Here is a 14,498-nt window from a genome sequence, read left to right as displayed (position 1 = left end):
AAGAGTAAATAGTCAATGTTTCCAGCCAGGATCCTTCTTCAGGACTATAATCCCTTCAGCCTACACAACGTCCATATCCTTCCATTTCCCTCACATTCATGTGTCTATCTAAATGTCTCTTACAAGTCCCTAATGTTTCTGTCTGTATCATCACCCAGGCATTCACTACTCCCCGTGTAAAAAAATTGACCCTCACAACTCTATTTGACCCCCTCTCACATTAAATGCATTCCCTCTAGTATTAGACATTTCAACTCTGGGAAGAAGATACTGTCTACTTTATCCGTGTTTCACAGAATCTTATAAACCTCTGTCTGATCTCCCCTCAGTCTCCACCACCCCAGAGAAAACAGCCCAGGTTGTCCACTCTCTCCTTACAGCACATACTCTCTAATCCAGGCAGCAACCTAGCAAATCTCCTCTGCACCCCCTCCAAAGCCTCGACGTCCTGCCAATAATGGGGGTGACCAGAACTTTATGCAGTACTCCAGATGTGGCCAGACTAGAGTTGTATAAAGCTGCAGCATCTAAGGTAGCAACACACAGAAAATGCTGGTGGAACGCTGGTGATTTCAGTTAGTCCTGACGAAGGGTCTCGGCCCAAAACGTCGACTGTACTTCTCCCTATAGATGCTGCCTGGCCTGCTGCGTTCCACCAGCATTTTGTGTGTGTTGCTTGAATTTCCAGCATCTGCAGATTCCCTCATGTTAACATCTAAGTTAGTCCGATTTTCCTTGGTTGGCCCACCTCCCACTCGTGTACCTGATAGAGTCACAGAGTACAGTAGTAAATAGTCACAGAGTCCTAAAGCATGGAAACAGGCTCTTCAGCCCATCTATTCTGTACCAACTGTGTTGACAAGCAAGCTAGTCACATCTGCCCACATTTAGCCCACAGCCCTCACAACCCTTCCTCTCCATGTACTTATCAGGGTGCCTTTTAAATGTGGCTAATGTGCTCACCTCAGCCACTATCTCTGGCAGTTCATTCCTCCCTCTAAACCCTTCCCATTCATGTATCATAGAATAGGGTATGGCTGATGACTCTTATAGATCTCTCTACTCTGATCTGAAGCCTATGACCTCTTACTTTTAGCACCACTTCCACAAAAGACTATGTGCTTTCACCTTGCCTTTGCCCCTTATAATCTTAACTACCTCTATCAGCTTTGTTCCATAACATTGTTATAGCTGGGGAATGGTAGTGTGGATAAGCTCCCACTACCTATTAAATACTCCCAATGGCGTGCATCTCCAATAGCCCCTGACAGCCAAGTCTAGCTCTTCACGTGCGACTTAGCTACTAAGCCCAGCTGAAACATTTCTACTGACAGGAGAAGGGGCAAAGGCAGGTTACAGGTGCCTTAAGACCAACCGCCTCAGGCAGATAGGGTTCAACAGCTATGGTTGGCAGCCCATCTAGAAGGAAAACTGTGATCTCAAAGCTCCACTGCCTTGCAGCTATACATACCCATAAGGTAGGCTTCAGGAGTAAATCCGGAGCTGCAATCCCTAAGGCAGCCCTACGTTGAGTTCAATGCCAACTGGCAACACCTGCGATGATGCTGGTGCCAAACCCTGCTGTTCCTTTGAGTTCATCAGATGCGTGGAGGGGGGAGGGAGCTTGCTTCATGGGCAACAGATTGCTCTCCATATTGTACTACCCAGGTTTGCATATCTAGACAGCTCCATATCCATGGTCAACCCTGACAAATGACAACCCCTACTATCAGCTCACCCCTCCATCTCCTACATTCCTGGGAATAAAGTCCTAATCTATGCAACCTCCCCTTGTAATTCAAGGTCCCAGTTACATCATTAAAGGAGGAAATACTTGCAGAACTGTGGGGAAAGAGTAGTTTAACTGAATGATCCTTGCCAAAGGCTAGCATAAAAATTATGGTTCCATCTTTGCCATAGCAGTCTGTGATTTTTATTCCACACTAAATAGGCCAAAGGTCAGCATCTTTGACAGAAATAAGAGTATTATACGTCTGTCTTTATGTGACTATATATATCAGACTACCACATCAGCTAAGTATTAGGTCTATGCAGAGCAAGAACGACAATAAAGTAGTACGATTAAATATTTTTACTGAGTCATGGCAGTAACGGTACACGCTGGGCAATTTACACTGAAGGAGCGATGAACCGGGCCCACTGAGACAAAAGACAAGTGCACTGGAAAGCCCATGCCGAGAAAAGAGAGAGACCTCCGCAATTGGGTCTAACCGATCGCTATCAAATGGCCACATGCGCACCCGCCATATTCTCACAGTGAATCCGAAATTCATTGGGGAGTCCAGAACCAGAGGCCACAGTTTAAGAATAAGGGGTAGGCCATTTAGAACGGAGTTGAGGAAAAACTTTTTCGCCCAGAGAGTTGTGGATCTATGGAATGCTCTGCCTCAGAAGGCAGTGGAGGCCAATTCACTGGATGTTTTCAAGAAAGAGTTAGATAGAGCTCTTAAAGATAGCGGAGTCAAGGGATATGGGGAGAAGGCAGGAATGGGGTACTGATTGTGGATGATCAGCCATGATCACATTGAATGGCGGTGCTGGCTCGAAGGACCGAATGGCCTACTCCTGCACCTATTGTCTATTGAAATGGTTCAGGAGAAAAAAAAGGAATTGTTGATGTTTCCAGTAAATATCCTGTATCAGACTGAGGGTGGAGTGGGGAGATGGCCAAGACTGCAAGGTGATTGGTAGACTGAGAAGGGGTTTAAGGGAGGGGAGTAGGGGTGGAGCTGGCAGTCTGTGGCAGGTGAATGTGGTATGAAAGCAATGGAAGAACTCAGCGAGTCAGGCAGCATCTGTGAAGGGAAATGGACAGTCAATGTTTCAGATCAAGACACTTCATCCAGACTGAAAAACAGAGGGGAAATAGATCGATAGCGGTCGAAAAAGGCAGAGAAAAAAAACTGAGTGGCACAGTAGTGTCACAGTTAGTGGAACAAGTGATCGCTGATCCTTGTTGCTATCTGTAAGGAGTTTGCACGTTCTCCCTGTGACTGCGTGGGTTTCCTCCCACATTCCGAAACAAGCATGAGCATGCTGTGTTGGTGCTGGAAGTGTGGCAACACTTGGGGGCTCCCCAGCACAAACCTCGGACTGCATTGCTCTTTGTCACAAACAACACAATTCTCTGTGTGTTTTGATATACATCTGACAAATAAAGCTAATTATTTTTCTTTTTAAAAAAATCAGAGGCAGATGGGGTGAGGTAGGAGGAGGGGAGGGTGAAAGTTGGAGACATACAAACATAGAAACATAGAAAATAGGTGCAGGAGTAGACCATTCGGCCCTTCAAGCCTGCACCGCCATTCAGTATGATCATGGCTGATCATCCAACTCAGAATCCTGTACCTGCTTTCTCTCCATACCCCCTGATCCCTTTAGCCACAAGGGCCATATCTAACTTCCTCTTAAATATAGCCAATGACCTCTGTTTCCTGTGGCAGAGAATTCTACAGATTCACCACTCTCTGTGTGAAGAAGTTTTTCCTCATCTCGGTCCTAAAAGGCTTCCCCTTTATCCTTAAACTGTGACCCCTCGTTCTGGACTTGCCTAACATCGGAAACAATCTTCCTGCATCTAGCCTGTCCAATCCCATTAGAATTTTATACGTTTCAATAAGATCCCCCCTCAATCTTCTAAATTCCAGTGAGTATAAGCCTGAGACAGCTGTTAAAAGAAGATCAGCAGGAACTCAAGGGACTTCCAGTGCAGGTCTGTTGTAAGGTGAGAATGGGAACCATTCGAGGAGATGTGTATAGCAAATTGAACCAAAACAGATGGAGGGAGTTGTGGGAAGTCTGTGGGTTGACTTAATGGGCTGAATGAGTTCAGAGGCATGAAAAACATCCAAAAAGATGATCATAAGACCATAAGATATAAGAGCAGACAGGCAATTTGGCCCATCAGTTCTGTTCTGCCATTTCATCAAGGCTGATCAATTTCCCTCTCAGCCCCAATTTCCTGCTTTCTGTCCATAACTCTTCATGCCCTGACCCAGCAAGAATCTATCAACAAACAAGAGAAAATCTGCAAATGCTGGAAATCCAGAGCAACACACACAAAATGCTGGAGGAACTCATCAGGCCTGGCAGTATCTGTGGAAAAGAGTACACAAATGACGTTGAGGGATGAGACTCTTCATCAGGACCCTTCCTCCAGTATTCTGCATGTGTGTTGCTAAGAATCTATAAAACTCTGCCTTAAATACACTCAATGACTTAGCTTCCACAGCCACCTGTGGGAGCAAATTCCACAGATTCATCAGTCTCTGGCTAAAGAAATTCCTCCTCATCTCTGTTCTTAATGGAGTCCCTCTATTCTGAGGATGAAGGATGAGGAGCTGTTCCTCAAGAGGTTTACCAGACACTGCCTGGATTATACGGTACAAGTTATAAAAACAAGCTGGACAAACTTGGGTTGTTTTCTCTGTGGCGGAAGGGAGGTCTGATGTTAGTTAATTTCATTATGAGAGGCATTGATAACATAGATAGCTGGTATCTTTCTCTCAGGGTCAAATTATTAATACTAGAGCACATCATTTAAGATGAGAGGGGATGTACAAAGGAGATATGTGGGGTAAGTTCATTTTCACAGAGTGGTGGGTACCTGGAATGCGCTGCCAAGGATAGTGGTGGAAGAAGATAAGGCAGAGGGATTTAAGAGGTTCATTGATCATCATATAAAGGTAGTGATGATTACATATTTGTACTTTCATAATAAATTTACTTTGAACTTTGAACATGAATGTACAGAGAATGGAGGGGTATGAACATTGTGTAGGCAGAAAGGATTAGTACAGTTCAGTGTTTATTGGTAGTTTAATAAGTTTGGCACAACGTTGTGGTCCAAGAGGCCTGTTCCTGTCCTGTAGATGTTCTATGTTCTATGTCCTATGTTCTTGTTGAGGAGTATTGTAAGAGGGCAGGGGGCCACAGGCCGATAGGTCAGGGAGGGTGTGTGATGGAGAGTTAAAGTGACAGGCAAGAGGGAGCCCGGTGCCACTCCCTGCGGACTGAACACTGGGATCCCTTCCAAGTGTAACAAGCCAACAAGCGGCGCCTGGAAGTCAGCAGCGAGGACAGGGGTGGGGCAGGTTTCGGGGACCAGGTCTGACCTGCACGGTGTAGGCGCCGGTGGTCGAGGCACGCCTGAACCTTCGTCCCTGCTGCTGGGCGGACACAAACAAGTTGGCCAAACGCTGCTCCATCAGGCTGGCAAAGCGCTGGTACCTCTCGCCCAGTGAAGAGTTGTCCACCCCCAGGATAACTGTAGGCAAAAAGAGGCAGCACACATTAGGACCCGAAGACTTTACCATCAGAATCAGATTTATTATACTGACATGAAATTTATTGCTTTGTGGCAGCAGAACAGGGAAGTACCATAGTGGAGTAGCGGTTAGCGTGATGCTAATACAGCTCAGGGAGTTTCGAGGTTCAGAGTTCAATTCCAGCATCGTCTGTAAGGAGCTTATACATTCTCCCCACCTCCACCTGGGTTTCCTCCAGGTGCTCTGGTTTCCTCCCACATACCGGTTAGTAGATTAATTGGTCATTGTAAATTGTCCTGTGATTAGGCTAGGGTTAAATAAGTGGGTTGTTGGGCGGTGTGGCTTGGTGAGTTTGAGGGCCTGTTTCATGCTGTATCTCTAAATAAAATTAATATAACATAAAATGTAGGTCAATTAGTCACATGGGTGTAATTGGGCAGCGCAGGCTCACAGAGCGGAAATATAAATAAATAACATAGAACAGTTCAGGCTCTCAGCCCATGATGCTATGCTGATCCTTTAACCTACTCTAAAACCAATCTAACACTTCTGCCACCCACCCCCCCCCCCCACATAGCCCTCCATTCTTCTTTCATTCATGTTCCTATCTAAATTTCTTAAAGACTCCAGATGCCCACACACCCCTGACAGTGTGCCTTACTTTATGCATGTACGTATGCCATGGTCTGTCTGGATGCACACAAATAAAGTCTGTCACTGTATCTTGGTACATGTGGCAAGAATAAATGAATACTACAACAAAATCTATCGATCTTAGTCTTCTATGAACTCAATCAATGAGCTTTCCTCAGCCCTTGGGATAGAGAATTCTAAATTTTCACCACTCTTCTAATGAAGAGACTTCTCTTCATCTCGATCCTCAGTCCCTTACTCTGAGCAATGTGAGCACTGGTTCCAGGCTCCACAGTCAAACATTCAAAATGAATTGACCAGTCAGGGAAACGCTCTCCCTGCAACCAGCTTGTTAAGCTCTCTAAATTTTTTAAATATAACTTTCAATGAGATCTCCTCTCATCTGAGAGTACAGTTTTAGTCCACTCATTCCTTCTACCTACGGAAATGCCATCACCCTTGAAGCTGTCTTCTCAATGGAATAAGCAATTTTTTTCTTAAAGAGTGGCAACTTCACACAATTCTCACACCACGAACAGTTGTTTGCACAACACATACTCCCATGCGATGGAACTTACAAACCTGTAACAACCCAATACTTCTCAGTCGCCGGAGAGGTGTCCAGGTTATTGTACTCCACAGCTGAAAGGGAAATAGGTCAAACAGGAAGTTTAATCCATTTCAGAGAAAACTGTGCAAAAACATTTTCTTTCAAGAATATTTTAAAACATGAATAGTTTGGGGCAGCAGATGGATGGAATTCCCTTTAACACCCAAAATGGAATTTGGCATTAAAAGAGGTTCACTTGAGAGTGATGCACAGTTACAGGGAACTGTATCTCTCGGGGAACGGGGAGAAACCCACATGGCTAAAGGCAGATAAATTGCCGGGATCCAACTGCACAACCCCAGGGGTTTTAATGGAAGTTGCTGCAGAGATGGTGGACACCATTGTTTGAAATTTTACAAACCTCACTAAATTCCGGGAGAGTTTCAGAAGATTGGCAAACAGCCAGTGTGTTCAATAAGAGAGAAAGTGGGGGTTAGAAAAGCCCATTTAGGTTAATACAAGCATTTCTGCAAGTGCTGGAAATCCAGAGCAACACACACAGAGCGCTGGAAGAGCTTAGTAGGTCAGGTAGCATCTATGGAAATGAAAGTCGAAATTTCAGGCTGAAACCCTACTTCAGGACTGGAAGAGAAGGGGGAAGATGCTAGAACAAAGAGGTAGAGGAAGGGGAAGGAGGACTCGCTAGAAGGTGACAGCTGAAACCAGGGGGGTGGGAAAGGTAATGGGCTGGTGGGGAAGGAATCTGATAGGAAAGGAGAGAGGACCGTGGGAGAAAGAGACAAAGGAGGGGCAACAGGTGAGAAGTAGTAAGAGGCCAGAATGGGGAACAGATGAAGCATGAATGGGAGGGGGAAAATATTACCAGAAGGAGGAATCAATGTCCATGCCATCAGGTTGGAAGCTACCGAGACAGAATATGAGGTTTTGCTCTTTCATCCTGAGGTTGTGGCAGAAGAGGGGGCCATAGACCAACATGTCGGAATACAGATATGGGTAGGAATTTAAATGGTGGGCTACCAAAAATTCTGTTTTTGGCAGATGAAGCAAAGGTGCTCAGCAAAGCGGTAGCAAGTTGCAAAAGTCAGTGGTCGTAAAGAAAGTAACTATCAGTAAGAAAAGGTGAATATCGACGAACCTAAGCAACCTGATTTTCTGAGGGGTCAATCATGTATGACAGATTTGCCTAAAGTCATCAAAGACGTGACAGATGTTGGCCATGAAGGAATTAAAATATGGAAGAAAACATTGAACTCAAATGGGTCAAGACAGTGGGAGTAGACAAACCAGATGTTTTTGTTCTTGCAATGTGCTTGAAGCAATGTAGGCTGCCATTTTGTGAAGCTGCTCTGTAACCTCCATTTTGTCAGCTGTCTTGTGAACTGGTTTTGCTCAGGAATAGTTCTATCAAAGTGCTTTAAAGTTGACACGTTGATGCTCCTGATAATTTGCTGAACTGGCGATAATTTCCAAATAAGAAGTTACTTGTGAGGAGTTGTCTGGTATGATAGAACAAACAGGTTTTTGGAAAAGTGAACCAGTGACCTGAGTAACTCAAGTCCAGTAGCAGACAAAGAGGCATTAATTACAAGTTGTCACTTTCAGAAGGACAATAAATTGATACTGACATGACTACATTTATTTATTTATCTATCTATTGAGATACAGTGTGGAACAGACCCTTCCAGCCCTTTGAGCCATGCTTCCCAGCAATCCTCGATTTAAATCCTAGCCTAATCAGGTGGCAATTTACAATGACCAATTAACCTACCAACTGATACATCTTTGGACTGTGGGAGGAGACCAGAGCACCAAGAGGAGATCCATGCCATCACAAGGAGAAGGTGAAAACTCCTTAAAGGCAGCGGCGGGAATTGAACCCAGTTCACCCGTGCTGCCCCATACGCTATCATGCTGCCCATAATTTAATGGGAATGTGATGCAGATCAGTCAGATGTCCTCGAGCCAAAGATATTGAAATGCAACATTTGGACTGATCAGGAAATTCTATAAATAGGAAGGGATTCAAATACAAAGCAGTGAGACTATCACAAGGAAGAACCCCATACCAGGGGCTAGGAGAGAATAAAAAGGATCAATAGTCTGGCCAATGGGAGATGCTCTATTTCGGTGTTTTAAATTGAAGAAGTGCTCTGAGTGAGTATTGCTACAGAGGGAACAGCAGAATTCATGTTTTAAGTTGTTGGCCTGGGGTCGTTGTTTGTGCAGAGGTAATAAAGTGCGAGCTTTGATTAATTACGTTGCGTAATGAGATGCCTAACCTAGATCAGTCAACACAGGCAGAGTTATTAGAGGGAAAACCGGTGTGGCCTCCTGTATATCGGTGAGATCGACGTAGATTGGGAGACCGCTTCGCTGAGCACCTACTCTCCGTCTGTCAGAACAAGCGGGATCTCCCAGTGGACACAGATTTTAATTCCACTTCCCATTCCCATTCTGATATGTCAATCCATGGCCTCCTCTACTGTCATGATGAGGCCACACTCAGGTTGGAGGGACACTTTATATTACGTCTGGGTAGCCTCCAACCTGATGATATAAACATCGATTTCACAAATTTCTATTAATGGCAACCCGCCGCCCCCACCTTCCCCATTCCCATCCCCTTTTCCCTCTCTCACCTTATCTCCTTGCCTGTTCATCACCTCCCTCTGGTGCTCCACACCCCTTTTCTTTCTTCCTCTCTTCCATGGCCTCCTGTCCTCTCCCATTAGATTCCCCCTTCTCCAGCCCCTTATCTCTTCCACAAATCAACTTCCCAGCTCTATATTCACCCCTCTTCCTCCCAGTTTCACCTATCACCTTGTGTTTTCCCTCCTCTCTACTCCTCATCTTTTTTTTCTCCAGTCCTGCTGAAGGGTCTCGGCCCAAAACACCGACTGTACTCTCTTCCATAGATGCTGTCTGGCCTGTTGAGTTCCTCCAGCATTTTGCGTGTGTTGAAAGAGATTAAAGAGTCGCTTTATTTGTCACATACATGAAACATACATGAAATCCGTTGTTTCCATCAAATCAAATCAGCAAGGATTGTGCTGGAAGTCCTGATGAAAGGTCTCGGCCTGAAACATCAACTGTTTAATCTCATCCTTAGGCAGTGCCTGATCAGCATCTTGTGTGAGAACGAGGGATGATTTTACAGAGGTGTTTACAATCATGAGCTGCATAGATACAGCACACAGTCTTTCTCCCCAGTGCTGGGGATTGAAGAACTCGAGGGCAGAGGTTTGAGGTGAGAGGAGAGCAGTATAATTGGAACCTGAGGGCTACTTTCACCCAGAGGGTGGAATGAGCTGCCAGAGAAAGTGGTTGAGGCAGGTACTTTAACAACATTTAGACAGTATGTGGACAGGTGCATGGAGGGGAAAGGTTCAGAGCGAAATCGGCCTAACACTGGCAAACAGGAATAGCTTACATGGGCCATCTTGGTCAGCAGTGCTAGTGGGCTAAATGGCCTGTTTCCCTGCTGCAAGACTTGATGAAGGCTGAGACTAGCAGTTCCTTGTTGTGTTTACTTGTATATATAATATACAATGTAATTATTTTTGTGAAAAGGAACCTCTGCAAACCTTCCTAAATGTGCTGCAGCCCTTTAAAACACCTCAGACCATAAGACGTAGGACCAGAATTAGGCCATTCTGCCCATCAAGTCTGATCTACACTCTATCTTGGCCTTTCAATATTCGATAGGTTTCTAGTCCATTCCATAAGACCATTAGACTATAAAACATAGGAACAGAAAAAGACCATTCAGGCCATTGAATCTGCTCCAGCATTCCATCGTGGCTGATTTATTATCCCTCTGAAACCCATTCTCCTGCCTCCTCTTCGTAACCTTTGGTGCCCTGAACAATCAAGAACCTATCACCTGCTGCTCTAAATATATGCAATGACTTGGCCTCCACAGTTGCCTGTGGCAATGAATTCCACAGATTCACTACCCTCTAACTAAATAAATTCCTCCTCATCTCTGTTCTAAATGATGTCCCTCTATTCAGAGGCTGTGCCCTCTGCTTCTAGACTCTCCCACTATTGGAAACATCCTCTCCATGTTCAAAGTATTCAAATTACATTTATTATCAAAGAAGGTATAAATTATACAACCTTGAAATTTGCCTGCCTACAAGCAGCCACAAAGCAAGAAACCCAAAAGAACCCGATCAAAAAAAAATAAAGACCAACACCCGATGCACAGAGAATGAGAAAAAAACACAAATCATGCGGACAATGGAAGTGAGCAACAGCATTGCCAACCAAATTGAGTCCTTGGATCTGAATCCCTGGAGCAGCCCGGCGAGGTAGGCCCAAAGCCTCGGTCTCTGTTCATCATATTAGCACGGCAAATTTCCGTGAAGCTCGCAGACGTGCAGCACAACAGCCTGAACAGTCTCATAGCCTCGGAACTGCAGAGTGCAGATTGAACATCCTGGGAGAACGAGCAAAATCGGCCCAACTCTCACCTCCAGGCCCAACAGCCTGCCTTTCCAGCCTATCTGGGCCAGCATTTAAATTGTCCAAAGAGTGGATTGTGCCTTGCATTAGGACTCGGGCCCCAATACATCAAAAAGCACTGAGCCTGGAACTTGCCGCCCAGCCCATAGCCACTCTCGGCCTCTCCAAATTGCTTAGAGTGATCCAACCTTGCATTGGGGTTAGTTGGACACCATCAAAACCCCTCGGCCTTGACTCCTCCTCTCTGAATCATCCACTCCAATTCCATCTGCGTCAACTTGGAACAGACCAGTACGGCTCATCCCTCGAATTCTCTTCGCTTCCACTCACCTCTGCTCTGCTGAGTGAGAAGCTGACAGTGATGCAGGTGGATGCTTCCCCGGTGTCATGGATTATTGATTACCACAGTACGTGCGCTTGCAACACTGTGTGTCAGACAGAGTGGTCAGCAGCACTGGGTCTCCACAGGGGACTGTCCTGTCTCCCTTTCTCTTCACCATCTACACCTCGGACTTCAACTACAACACAGAGTCTTGCCATCTTCAGAAGTTTTCTGATGACTCTGCCATAGTTGGATGCATCAGCAAGGGAGATGAGGCGAAGTACATGGCTACGGTGGGAAACTTTGTCACATGGTGTGAGCAGAATCATCTGCAGCTTAATGTGAAAAAGACTAAGGAGCTGGTGGTGGACCTGAGGACGACTAAGGCACCGGTGACCCCTGTTTCCATCCAAGGGGTCAGTGTGGACATGGTGGAGGATTACAAATACCTGGGGATACGAATTGACAATAAACTAGACTGGTCAAAGAACACTGAGGCTGTCTACAAGAAGGGTCAGAGCCGTCTCTACTTCCTGAGGAGACTGAGGTCCTTTAATATATGCCGGATGATGCTGAGGATGTTCTACGGGTCTGTGGTGGCCAGTGCTATCATGTTTGCTGTTGTGTGCTGGGGCAGCAGGCTGAGGGTAGCAGACACCAACAGAATCAACAAACTCATTCGTAAGGCCAGTAATGTTGTGGGGGTGGAACTGGATTCTCTGATGGTGGTGTCTGAAAAGAGGATGCTGTCCAAGTCGCATGCCATCTTGGACAATGTCTCACATCCACTCCATAATGTACTGGTTAGGCACAGGAGTACATTCAGCCAGAGACTCATTCCACCGAGATGCAACACTGAGCGTCATAGGAAGTCATTCCTGCCTGTGGCCATCAAACTTTACAACTCCTCCCTCGGAGTGTCAGACACCCTGAGCCAATAGGCTGGTCCTGGACTTATTTCCACTTGGCATAATTTACTTATTATTATTTAATTATTTATGGTTCTATATTGCTATATTTCTACACTATTCTTGGTTGGTGCGACTGTAACGAAACCCAATTTCCCTCGGGATCAATAAAGTATGTCTGTCCGTCTTCATTGTTTGTGGTGATAGTTTACCACAACTTACTTCAGAAAAGATGATGTTAATAATGTTTTTAGTCAAATTCTTTACCTTTCAAAGTACCAGCAAGCTGTTGCTTGCCTTCAGTAGCGCCACCTTAAACCGGAAGACCCACCACACTGTGACAGCTTTCAGTGAGATCTCCCCTCATTCTTTTCTTTATAACCCGCTCATCCACCAGATCTCTGTGCTTGAAATCCAACCACCCCTTGTAGTAACTGTCAGAATCAATGTCACCTTTCCAAGGGCAATTAGCTGCCACAGAATAAATTCTCACATAACCAGAAACTCTGTACCTCAAGCATGAATTTTTAAAAAAATTGATCGTATTGTACAATCCACGAGGAAGTAAAATGGAGGGCAATTCATTAGCATTTTAACAACCTGTGTTCCAGATCTCTCATTCTCCCTCTGCATACATAAACAGGGATTTAATATTCAGTTAACGTAATTCAATTGCTAATTTTTAAAACCATTTGATAAAGTATAGTCAATGGAACCTGGTAAGTGACGATACTGAAGCCTTCTTCTTCCCAAAATATAAAATAATACTTTCATGGGTAATGATATTTATATTGTATAACTCTCTTCACCAGCAGAGTCCAATTACCATTATACATCTCATTACGGTAATGTTTTCACACCTCGTTAGGTGTTCCCAGCCAGGGAAGCAGTAACACACACAAAATGTTGATTTTATTTATTTTAAGGCAACACGAGTGAATCTGCAGATGTTGGAAATAAATAAAAATACAAAATGCTGGCAGAACTCAGCAGGCCAGACAGCATCTATGGGAGGAGGTAGTGACGACGTTTCGGGCCGATGCTGTCTGGCCTGCTGAGTTCTGCCAGCATTTGTATTTTTATTTTATTTATTTTGTTTTATTTAGAGACACAGAACAGGACCTTCCAACCCACCCAGCCCCCCCCCCCCACCCCCCCCCATCAACCCTGCCATGCAACCCACTGATTTAACGCTAACCTAATCACAGGACAATTTGCAATGACCAATTAACCTACCAATCGGTACATCTTTGGACTGTGGGAGGAAACCAGAGCACCTGGAGGAAATCCACACAGATATGAGAAAGAACGTACAAACTGAATTATAGGGGATGGGGAATTGAATTTCAAACTTCGATGTCACCAGCTGTAAAAACACCACGCTAACCACTATGCTACCATGGCATCTTATTTTTCATTGATTCTAATGTGTTCCTTGAATGCCCTCAATAAAATGAATTTCAGGGTAGTAAACACGAGGAAATCTGCAGATGCTGGAAATTCAAACAACACACACAAAATGCTGGTGGAACACAGCAGGCCAGGCAGCATCTATAGGGAGAAGCACTGTCGACGTTTCGGGCCGAGACCCTTCGGCAGGACTAACTGAAAGGAAAGATAGTAAGAGATTTGAAAGTAGTGGGGGGAGGGGGAAATGCAAAATGATAGGAGAAGACTGGAGGGGGTGGGATGAAGCTAAGAGCTGGAAAGGTGATTGGCAAAAGTGATACAGAGCTGGAGAAGGGAAAGGATCATGGGAAAGGATCATGGGACAGGAGGCCTCAGAGAAAGAAAGGGTGGGGGAAGCACCAGAGGGAGATGGAGAACAGGCAAACAACTAAATATGTCAGGGATGGGGTAAGAAGGGGAGGAGGGGCATTAACGGAAGTTAGAGAAGTCAATGTTCATGCCATCAGGTTGGAGGCTACTCAGCTGGTATATAAGGTGTTATTCCTTCAACCTGAGTTTGGATTCATTTTGACAGTAGAGGAGGCCATGGATAGACATATCAGAATGGGAATGCGATGTGGAATTAAAATGTGTAGTCACTGGGAGATCCTGCTTTTTCTGGCGGACCGAGCGTAGGAGTTCAGCGAAACGGTAGTATATAGTGACATATGCATATGTTGATAATAAATTTACTTTGAACTTTAAAATGCTGGAGGAACTCAGCAAGTCAGGCAGCACCTATGGAGGGAATAAGCAGTTAACATTCATTGGGACTGGAAAGGAAGGGAACAGAAGCCAGAATAAGATGGTGAGGGGTGGGTGAGGTATGCAAGCTGGCAGCTGATAGATGAGACCAACTG

At 45.0% G+C, this 14,498-nt stretch overlaps 1 protein-coding gene across 2 annotated transcripts in view; it reads right to left on the bottom strand.

Annotated features, from left to right (window-relative positions):
* Positions 1-14,498, bottom strand: part of kiaa1549la (KIAA1549-like a) — a 258,910-nt gene that overhangs the window by 134,037 nt on the left and 110,375 nt on the right. For both annotated transcript variants that reach the window (XM_073049878.1, XM_073049879.1), the window contains 2 exons: positions 6,504-6,563; positions 5,136-5,287 (listed from right to left, as the gene is read on the bottom strand). In XM_073049878.1, coding sequence (XP_072905979.1) covers positions 5,136-5,287; positions 6,504-6,563 — 212 coding nt within the window. The remainder of the gene's footprint in view (positions 1-5,135; positions 5,288-6,503; positions 6,564-14,498) is intronic.

The sequence above is a fragment of the Hemitrygon akajei genome, chromosome 6 (assembly GCF_048418815.1).
Source record: "Hemitrygon akajei chromosome 6, sHemAka1.3, whole genome shotgun sequence".
Classification (NCBI taxonomy): domain Eukaryota; kingdom Metazoa; phylum Chordata; class Chondrichthyes; order Myliobatiformes; family Dasyatidae; genus Hemitrygon; species Hemitrygon akajei.
The sequence above is the reverse complement of the archived record's forward strand: the minus strand, read 5'-3'. Positions and strand labels throughout refer to the sequence as shown.